The 11,144-nt window shown below is 35.8% G+C and overlaps 1 protein-coding gene across 3 annotated transcripts; it reads left to right on the top strand.

The window, feature by feature from the left end:
• Window positions 1–290: 290 nt before the first annotated feature.
• LOC120075295 (pentatricopeptide repeat-containing protein At5g04780, mitochondrial) lies at window positions 291–10,934 on the top strand. 3 transcript variants are annotated; one of them, XM_039028532.1, is made up of 3 exons: window positions 291–2,873; window positions 6,140–6,228; window positions 10,806–10,934. In XM_039028532.1, the coding sequence occupies exon 1, from the start codon at window positions 544–546 to the stop codon at window positions 2,467–2,469; it is 1,926 nt and encodes a 641-aa protein (XP_038884460.1). In that variant the 5' UTR covers window positions 291–543; the 3' UTR covers window positions 2,470–2,873; window positions 6,140–6,228; window positions 10,806–10,934. The 3 variants fall into 3 exon arrangements, with proteins under 3 accessions (XP_038884460.1, XP_038884461.1, XP_038884459.1); XM_039028533.1 differs by lacking the exon at window positions 10,806–10,934 and having other exon boundaries at window positions 291–2,730; window positions 2,828–2,873; window positions 6,140–6,332; XM_039028531.1 differs by lacking the exon at window positions 10,806–10,934 and having other exon boundaries at window positions 6,140–6,332.
• Window positions 10,935–11,144: the final 210 nt, after the last annotated feature.

The raw sequence follows: 11,144 nt of genomic DNA, 5'->3' as shown, positions 1-11,144 counted from the left end.
ATTTAAAATGCAGAATTTGTATTAAATAAATATAAAAACAAGTCATGTTATAAAACTCAATTATTTTTTAACATTAAAATATGTATTAAGTAATATATCAAAAAATACATAATATTATAAAATAATAATTATACAAACCTTTTTAATATAAAATATGTTTATAAATAAATTAATACTAATTTATTATCGAATAGTCAAATAGTAATGATTGGTAACTACGACTAACTTTATGGTTTATAAATATAATATGAAACACATTTTAAATAATTACTTAAAATAGAATCCATAAACTCTACTGTCATCTAATTCCTTATTTTCAAATTTATCACCTGAATAATCACAAATTCTCAAGATCAAATCTCCAAACCATTGACAAAACGAAAATATAATGTGGGTTTCCGTATGAAGCATCTTCATTCATAAGTTTATCAGGCAGACCGAAAAATCAAAGGTCGATTTTTACTTATTGTTTCTAAATTGAAGTAGAAATAGATTATAATCTCTCTCGATGAAGCTGCTTGAGATGTTCGTCGGGACAATTTAATGGGATTTCTCCAAGTTTGGCATTTTGCATCAAATTCAGGAAGATACAGAGAGAAAGGGAAAGGGATCTTTCAGTTTCTTAGTCCTGGTGTTTGCACCACCCAATTTTTTGCATCATCATCATCATCATCATCATCATCATCATCATGCATTGTTGAATGTGAAAAAGCAATTCCAAAGGATTTCTATACTACCCATGTCTCGTATGTGCTTGAAATACTGAAATTATGTGCAAAAAGAAGGTTGTTCTTGCAAGGGAAGGCTTGTCATGCCCAAATTCTGGTAATGGGGTTAAAAACAGACGTTTTAACGTCAAATATTCTCATCAACATGTACTCAAAATGTGGTTCAGTTGATTTTGCACGCCAAATGTTCGATGAAATGCCCAGCCGAAGTTTGGTGTCGTGGAACACCATGATTGGGTCGCTTACTCAGAATGGTGAGGAGAATGAGGCTCTTGGTCTTTTATTGCAGATGCAAAGAGAAGGAAGCCCTTTTAGTGAATTCACTATTTCGAGTGTCCTTTGTGCATGTGCTGCTAAATGTGCTCTTTCTGAATGTCAGCTGCTTCATGCCTTTGCTGTTAAGGCTGCAATGGATTTGAACGTTTTTGTTGCAACTGCATTGCTTGATGTTTATGCAAAATGTGGTTTGATGAAGGATGCGGCTTGTGTTTTTGAGTCCATGCCTGAGAGGAGTGTTGTCACATGGAGTTCAATGGTGGCAGGGTACGTGCAAAATGAGATGTATGAGGAAGCTTTGGCATTGTTTTGCAAAGCTTTGGAAACTGGGTTGAAACATGACCAGTTTTTAATGTCATCGGTGATTTGTGCTTGTGCTGGATTAGCAGCCATGATTGAAGGGAATCAGGTGAATGCCTTGCTATCTAAATCTGGTTTTTGTTCAAATATATTTGTTGCTTCGTCTCTTATTGACATGTATGCAAAATGCGGTGGCATTGAAGAAGCTTACAAAGTATTTCGTGATGTAGAAGAGAGAAATGTTGTTTTGTGGAATGCTATGATATCTGGCCTATCTAGACACGCTCGTTCACTTGAAGTGATGATTTTATTTGAGAAAATGCAGCAGATGGGCTTGAGTCCAAATGATGTTACTTTTGTTTCTGTCTTGTCTGCTTGTGGTCGTATGGGTTTGGTTGAAAAAGGACAGAAATATTTTGACCTGATGATAAAAGAGCATCATTTGGCACCAAATGTCTTTCACTATGCTTGCATGGTAGACACTCTAAGCCGGGCAGGGCAGACTTTTGAGGCTTACGATTTGATTAGTAAAATGCCCTTTAATGCTTCTGTCTCTATGTGGGGCTCCCTTTTGGCTTCTTGTAGGACCCATGGGAATCTTGAACTTGCTGAGGTTGCCGCTAAAAATTTATTTGACATCGAACCATGCAATGCAGGTAACTATGTGTTGCTGTCCAACATGTATGCAGCAAAAGGTAAGTGGGATGATGTCGTAAAGGCGAGGAAGCTCCTTAAAGAAAGTGATGTGAAGAAAGAGAGGGGCAAGAGTTGGATTGAGATTAAGGACAAGGTTCACTCATTTATGGCCGGAGAGATAAATCATCCTAAGATTTATGAAATTTACTCGAAATTGAATGAGTTAATGGGAGAGTTACAGATGCTTGGTTACAAGACGGAGACTCAGCATGATCTTCATCAAGTGGGAGAGAGTGGAAAACAAGAACTTTTGAGGCACCACAGCGAGAAGCTCGCTTTTACTATGGGATTATTGTTTTTACCTCCCAATGCACCTATTAGGATTATGAAAAACCTTAGAATCTGTGGAGACTGCCACTCTTTTATGAAGCTTGCCTCAAAATTTGTTCGTAGGGATGTCATAGTCAGGGACACCAACCGATTCCACCATTTTAAGAATGGGTGTTGTTCTTGTGGGGATTTTTGGTGAATATTGGTTTTCTTTTGAAGTGATATTCTTGTTTATTTAATCAAATGTGCAAGCCAGTTATAAGGACTTGGTAAGTTTAAGTAGAAACTACCTCTCTCCGACAGTCTCAACCTCAATGCATTTGGTCATCCAAAGTCACCATTGAAGATTGACCTGTACTGCTAGTTTCCTTTCGATCGGGCTGTACTGGGACCATGACATGAGATGGTCGGGCTGTATCAGGACCATAACATGAGCTTGTTGACATGTTAGTCCTCAGAAGTGAGTTCTTTAGAGCACTGAACACTATGCTTCCAAGTTCCATTCATGCAACCAAAATTATTCGTATCATTCAAGCCTACTCTTTAAACTACTGCAGGATTGATAAGATGAGCAAGTGAGGATAAATCCAAGAACTTTTCCAGGTATGTTAATCCCATTGTCTACTTCAGTAGTTTCTGAGATATCACAATCTAGGGTAATGACACTTTCTTGTCAAAATGTTGCTGATTCGTAAGCTATGCAATTGGTTTATGGCCTAAAGAGCCACTCCGGAGCTTGGCTTCCATTCCATAGATTTTGAACTGCAATCTTCGACTTAAAGATACTGTTATTCTGTTATAAAGAATGGTTTTGTTTCTTTCTGAGCATCTCATGTTTTCTGCACTGAGTTTTAAGATTACCAGATCCCACTCGGTAAATGCTGTCCTTTGTCAATGAATTGAGAAGAGCAAGAAGAAAGGATGCCAAATTTTCGGAATATTCCTATGAAATGTTTGCCTGTTGAAAAAGTGCTTTATACATATTTCTTAAATTTCACTTATTTCATTGTATGTGCTCATCCACCAACCTCCATTTCCAGAGGCAGTGTTCATTTTTACATGGAGGCAATAGTAAACTAGGATTGGCTAGGTAGCAAGTTTGCAACCTTGTTCCTCCTAGGACTCGGTTCTGGATTGACCAGCCTTTGCAGCTTTCAATACTTGTCATGCATTTGTTTCTCCACATTGCAAAGACGAGAAATCAAATCATGTGAAACCCGAACCCCACTTTCCTTATTTAATTATTGAGATTAGTAAAACGTGCATCGAGTAAAAGCCATCATGCATCGAGTAAAGGCCATCGTGTATCGGGTAAAGGCCATCGTGCGTTGAGTAAGGATCATCATGCATCAAGTAAAGGCTATTGTGCATCGAGTAAAGGTTGTCGTGCATCGAGTAAAGGCTATCATGCATCGAGTAAATGCTGTCGTGCATCGAGTAAAGGCCATCGTGCATCGAATAAGGGCTAGACGCCAGCGAGGAAACACTTGGTTACTTTTTTAAAAATTTTGAGAAATTGAGGGATTTAAACGAAATTAGGGGGAAAGGGGGAAATTCAAGAAGGATAAGATAGAACTGAGTTTTTGATAAAGCTTGAGAAATCCAAGGAATTAGGCTGTTAATTTATGATTTAAGGGACAAAAAGTGGGAGATGCATCAGCTAGGTGTTGGATTGATCGAAATTAGGAAAGAGTTGAGGTTCTCAGCCTATAAAAGGGGAAGAAGGGAAATGAGTTGAAACAGACTCAATTGGAGTAATTCCTTGAGGGAAAAGTAAGTTAAACCTCTAGGGAGTTAGTAAGAAAGAAATTGGGAGAAGAAATTATGGTAGAACGAGCAAGAAAACAGAGGAAAACGTTGCTGGTCAGAGGCCACACGAAATTCATCGTGTTGTGCAACTTTTGGGTAAATTCGTGGACTTAAAGAGTGATTTGAGACTCCAAATTCAAAGTTAAGATACTTAAAGGGTTCCTTGGTAATTATGTGGCTTTTAATTCGATTATTTTAAGGTGGAATTGAAGAAATTAAATTCTGAAATTTCTCGTCGGAAAATAGGTACCCGTGGGAAGTTTGGTCGAGGCGTTTTGGGGCAAATCAGACGTTCAAACTTTAAGGTAATATAGTTTAGATGATGAATAAGGGAATTGTATTTATTCATTTGAGTGGGTATGGCTGAATTAAGAAAATTATGTTGCCGGAGGCTCGTCGGAAAAGTTGGCCAAAATCTAGAAAATTTTGGACTGTAGGTTGAAGAAAGAGTAGACCTATTAGGTTTGACTTCTGTTTGTCATCTTTTGTCCGTCACTAAAAGCTGGAACATTCAAATTAAGTTAGTTAAGGTACTTCTAATCATAATTAGGGGTCAAATTGGTATTAATAGGATGCTTTAAGTATAAGTCAATTTTGAAGTTAATTAAGGGGTTAATTTATAGAAAACCCTAATTAGGGTTAATAGGAAAATTTTGCAGAATTGGACAAGATTAATATTAACTAAGGTGTTCCCAACCTTAATTTAAGTTCTAATAGATATCAATAAAATGTTTTAATCTTGGAATTAAATTAGTTTGGAATCTTAAGTTGATTTTAAGATAATTTGAGTATGAAAGTGTAAAGTAAAACCCTAAAATTGGATGGTATTAGGGTTTGGAAAAAATTAAGTCCTTTTAAGCAAAATTGATTGATTTGTGATTATGCGAAAAATAAATAGGAGAATATTAACTAAATTTCAAGATTTATCAAAAACATGTGGGACGAGAGTTTGAAAGGAAAACAAATTAATGGTGAGTGGTTTATATTTTTGAATGGTTGGATGTATTATATATTTGTACCAGTTTGGTAAATTTGGCATGATCTGAAAATATATATTTTCTTGGATTATTATTATTGTTCTGTTTCTCTGTGAGTCTTGGCTTGGATGCTTGTTCCTATTAGTTTGACTGGAAACTGGAAATTGTACCTGTCTCTTATACACATCTAGATGTGTATAAGAGACAGATCCTCAACAAACTAAGGTGTTCCCAACCTTAATTTAAGTTCTAATGGATATCAATAAAATGTTTTAATCTTGGAATTGAATTAGTTTGGAATCTTAAGTTGATTTTAAGATAATTTGAGTATGAAAGTGTAAAGTAAAACCCTAAAATTAAATGGTATTAGGGTTTGGGAAAATTAAGTCCATTTAAGCAAAATTGATTGGTTTGAGGCTATGCGGAGAATAATTAGGAGAATTTTAACAAAATGTCAAGATTTATCAAAAACCTATGGGACGGGAGTTCAAAAGAAAAACAAATTGATGGTGAATGGTTTATATTTTTAAATGGTTGGACGTATTATATATTTGTACCGGTTTGAAAAATTTGGCATGATCTAAAAATATATGTTTTCTTGGATTATAATTATTGTTCTTTTGTTTGGATGACTTTACTCTGTGAGTCTTGGTTTAGATGTTTGTTCCTATTGGTTTGACTAGAAATTGGAAATTATACCTGGATATTATTAGCATACTTCATGGACGTTGGACTGGAATTGTCAGTATATCTAGTTAGGGTTATCCACATGCCCGAGTATGTCTAGCAGGAATTGTCGACATGTGCACATTCGATGGGTTGTTTGGGGTACTGGAAATTGTTTTGTCAAACTGGTTTATGGTGATTGACTACGTAATTGGAGGACTATATGATCATGCCAACTTTGTCTCATTTATTAATTGAATGTATGTGTGTGTGTATATATATATATTAAATGGTCATATATATTGTGATATTGATTTCCCAAAAATGTTTTGAAAGCAAATAATATTTTAATTTGAACTGACCACTCATCGAGCACTCTCGCTCATGTTTTCCAAATGTTTTTCTAAATTCCCCCAGGTATCAGAAAGAGGGTGATGGAATTGGCTTAGGACCAGTCGACAGAGTGATTGCGGAAATCATCATGTCTTCACAGCTATATTAGGAAGGTTTGGCCACATGGTAGCAATGTAACTTCATTATTGATAAACGATAATGTATTTTATAAAATACTCTTAATGGAAGTAGTGCAGTTATGTTTTGTAATAAGAAAAAAAATCCTAGATAAGTTCCTAATATCTGTAGTCCTCACACTTTCTTTCGGATTAGAGTGGTTAGCTTGGGAGGGAGTGTGACAAGTTGGTATCAAAGCATAAGTTTCTGAGAAACATGAGATTTAAGTTCAGGAAAACCTGAGGAATGTAGATTCCAAAGGTTTATGTAAAACTTGGAAGGAATAAGTGCACCTATAATTATGAAAACTAGGAAAGTTAAAATTGCCTTGAAACCTGGAAATGAAGGTTAGAAACTCATGAATTCTCTAAATTAATTACATTTCTTTTAGGAGAAATAGACCAATAAGTTATAAAATAAGCATATAAGAAGAAAAACGACGATACTATCGAACTCCAATTCCATACATGGCACTCGAAGAATGGAACAGATTAGACAGGTTGTCGTGCCAAAATGTTAGAAGTGTAAGGGAAAACATTTTGGACCCTGTCTAACTCCGACCAGAACTTGTTTTGAATGTAGGGAGAGGGGATACGTGCGGAAACATTGTCCTTATATTGGGAAAAAAGGATAGCAGATACGATCGGAAAGAAAGTATATACCTCCACGTCACCGAAATGATGAACTTCAGTTAGACGAGGAATTTGGATTACAACTAAGAAAACTTCATATTATGAGAGAGATTAGTCAACCTGCAAAGGATTGTATGCTAATGACTAACAAAGATAGTAGCGACGAGGATGACACGGAAAACTTGTTTGAAAAAGATGTTGATACCTATATAAGTCTTTCTGTTTCTTTTGCGTACAATCAGGTCATGCTTTAGAATTTAGCGTGTGGAAACCAGAAGCAAAATTTGAAATGTTAGGAAAAGGGAAAAAGAAAATAGGAGAAGAGTAAGATAAGGAATCTTAGAAAGGAAAGTAGGATGTAATGTATTATGTGATATATGAAGGAATAAAATAATGTAAATAGTTGAATGTAACCCATGAATCTAATCTTGCTTTCCTAAATTTTGTATGGAAAACATATTGAGGAATACAAGTCAAAGAGCCCAACCTAGAGCCTATGAAACAGGTGGAAATGATGAAAGTGAAGCTAGTTACTCTCAGGAACAAGTTATGTTGGAGGAACAGTATTTGTATAGGTTTGCACAACGATTGACAGAGAATCTAGGGGCAATGCAGTTAAACTCTGAAAAGAGATTTGGAATTGAATGACTTAGATCCTTAGGAGCTGGTACTTCTGAAGTAACTACAGATCCCGCAGATGTTGAAGCGTGGATTACTCAAATTGAAAAATATTTCAGAGTCATGGGTTGTCCTAGAGACCGAAAGGTCACTTTAGCAACCTTTTTATTGTAAAGACGAGTAGAAATCGGTGGAGGATGATTGAAAATCGAAGAAAAGGAAATAACAAACCTACATGGATGGAGTTTCGAGAAGCTTTTTATGAAAAATTTTACCCGCATTCATTTCGTGATATGAAACAGAATGAATTTCTACAACTTATCCAAGGGAACACAACTATAGCGGAATATGAGCAGAAATACACTAAATTGTCCTGTTATGCACTAAGTATTATAGATGATGAAGTTGAATGTTGCAAGAGGTTTGAAGAAGGACTACGACAAGAAATCCAGATTCCGAACAAGAAATCCAGACTCTGGTAATAGCATGCGTTGCCTGAGAAGAATTTTCCAAACTTATAGAAACAGCTATGCAAGTAGAAATGGGTCTAGAAATGGGAAAGAGTAAGGAGGAAGATGGTAGGATAAAAAAACAACTAAAGAAAGAAGGAGACGGGAGGTCTACTCTAAGAGTGGTAAATCTTTAAAAAGAAGGGTACTTTAAAGCCTGGAATAAGAAGTACAAACCAACACAACTCCGAATTAGTCACTAGCTATACTAGGAGGCCTTGAGGTTCAAGATGTAATCAGTATCATTGGGGTAATCAGTGTCCAGAAAACACAAATGTTTGTTTTAACTGTGGATAAATTGGACACTTTGGGAGAGAATGTCCTCAATTAGTGACAAGCGATGGGAAGACAACCTCCCACACAGTTAATCGAGAAGTTAGACCAATGATAGAAGGTAAAGGACGACCAAGGGAATGGAAAGGAAGGGAAACAAGTGAACTAACCCGACGTTCGGGAAGGATGTACGCCTTCACTCAGAAGGAACTTGAGCTGGAGGACAAAGGGAAGGCTCCAGAAATATGAAACTGTATGTACTTTCCAAATGCTTGAAGTAAAACATCATTTCCATGCTTAATTTATAGATTGGTTGATTAAGAATTTTAGGAAATTTCGATGACGAAATTTCATAAGGGGGAAGTAATTGTGAAACCCGAACCCTACTTTCCTTATTTAATTGTTGAGATTAGTAAAATGAGGGATTTAATATTTAAGTAAAGGCTATCGTGCATCGAGTAAAGACCATCGTGCATCGAGTAAAGGCCATCGTGACCATCGTACATCGAGTAAAGGCTATCGTATATCGAGTAAAGGCTATCGTGCATCGAGTAAAGGCTGTCAAGCGTTGAGTAAGGGCTATCATGCATCAGGTAAAGGCTACCGTGCATCGAGTAAATGTCATCATACATCAAGTAAGGGCCAGGCACGAGCGAGGAAGCGCTTGGTTACTTTTTAAAAATTTTTGAGAAATTGAGGGATTTAAACAGAATTAGGGGAAATGGGGAAATTCAAGAAGGATAAGATAGAACTGAGTTTTTTATAAAGCTTGAGAAATCCAAGGAATTGGGCTGTTAATTTGTGATTTGAGGGACAAAAGGTGGGATATGCACCAGCTAGGTGTTGGACTGATCGAAATTAGGAGCTGTTAGCTGAAAATTGAAGTGTGGAATGGAAAGAGTTGAGGTTCTCGGCCTATAAAAGGGGAAGAAGGGAAATGAGTTGAAACATGCTCAATTAGAGCATTTCCTTGAGGGAAAAGTAAGTTAAACCTCTGGGGAGTTAGTAGGAAAGAAATTGGGAGAAGAAATTGTGGCGGAATGAGCAAGAAAACAAAGGAAAACACCGCTGGTCAGAGGTCGCACAAAATTCATGGTGTTATGCAACTTTTGGGTAAATTCGTGGACTTAAAGAGTGATTTGAGACTCCAAATTCAAAGGTAGGATGTTATGTGGCTTTGAATTCAATTATTTTAAGCTAGAATTGAAGAAATTAAATTCTGAAATTTCTCACTAAAAAATAGGTACCCGTGGGAAGTTTGGTCGATTTCAGACGTTTTAGGACAAATCAGACGTTCAAACTTTAAGGTAAGATAATTTAGATGATGAATAAGGGAATAGTATTGGTTCATTAGTGTGGGTATGGTTGAATTAAGAAAATTTGGTCGACGAAGAAGCTGGCCGAAATCTGGAAAATTTTGGGTTGTGGATTGAAGAAAGAGTGGACCTATTAGGTTTGACTTCTGTTTGTCATCATTTGTCCATCATTAAAAGTTGAAAAATTCAAATTAAGTTAATTAAGGTACTTCTAATCATAATTAGGAGTCAAATTGGTATTAATAGGATGCTTTAAGTATGCAATGAGAAGAAATTGGGATCCTAAGTCAATTTTGAAGTTGATTAAGGGGTTAATTTAAAGAAAACCGTAATTTGGGTTAATAGGAAAATTTTGCAGAATTGGACAAGATTAATATTAACTAAGGTGCCCCCAACCTTAATTTAAGTTCTAATGGATATCAATAAAATGTTTTAATCTTAGAATTGAATTAGTTTGGAATCTTAAGTTGATTTTAAGATAATTTGAGTATGAAAGTGTAAAGTAGAACTTTAAAATTGGATGGTATTAGGGTTTGGGAAAAATTAAGTCATTTTAAGCAAAATTGATTGGTTTGTGACTATGCGGAGAATAAATAGGAGAATATTAACTAAATTTCAGGATTTATCAAAAACCTGTAGGATGGGAGTTCGAAAGGAAAACAAATTGACTGTGAGTGGTTTATATTTTTGAATGGTTAGATGTATTATATATTTATACCAGTTTGGTAAATTTGGCATGATATAAAAATACATATTTTCTTGGATTATTATGATTGTTATGTTTCTTTGTGAGGCTTGACTTGGATGTTTGTTCCTATCTGTTTGACTGGAAACTAGAAATTGTACCTAAATATTATTAGCATGCTTTGTGGACGTTGGACTAGAATTGTCAATATATTTGGCTGGGGTTATCCACATGCTCCAGTATGTCTAGCAGGAATTGTCGACATGTGCACATTCGATGAGTTGTTTAGGGTACTGAAAATTGTTTCGTCAAACCGATTTATGGTGATTTGCTATGTAATTGGAGGATTATGTGATCATGCCAACTTTGTCTCATTTATTAACTGAATGTGTGTGTATATATATATATTAAATGGTTATACATGCTGTGATATTGCTTTCTCAAAAATGTTTTGAAAGCAAATAATATTTTAATTTGAACTTACCACTCATTGAGCACTCTCACTCATGTTTTCCAAATGTTTTTCTAAATTCTCCCCAGGTATCAGAAAGAGGGTGATAGAATTGGCTTAGGACTAGTCGACGGAGTGATTGCAGAAAGCATCCTATCTTGACAGCTGTATTATGAGGGTTTAGACACATGGTAGCAATATAACTTCATCATTGATAAACGATAATGTATTGTATAAAATACTCTTAACTGAAGTAGCACAGTTATGTTTTATAATCTAAAAAAAAAAAATCCTAGACAGTAGAAGTTCCTAATATCTGTAGTCCTCACAATTCCTTTTAGATTAGAGTGGTCAGCTCAAGAGGGGGTGTGACAAATCATGCTCAAAATCTTTATCTTCATGTGAGGGGGCTTCAGATCTCGGTGCTC

The sequence above is a fragment of the Benincasa hispida genome, chromosome 4, assembly GCF_009727055.1.
Source record: "Benincasa hispida cultivar B227 chromosome 4, ASM972705v1, whole genome shotgun sequence".
Taxonomy (NCBI): domain Eukaryota; kingdom Viridiplantae; phylum Streptophyta; class Magnoliopsida; order Cucurbitales; family Cucurbitaceae; genus Benincasa; species Benincasa hispida.
This window is presented reverse-complemented; position numbering and strand designations above follow the sequence as displayed.

Bases quoted from the DNA above. Each gene is read 5' to 3' on its own strand.
- LOC120075295 (XM_039028532.1), top strand. From the start codon at position 544: ATGGGATTTCTCCAAGTTTGGCATTTTGCATCAAATTCAGGAAGATAC.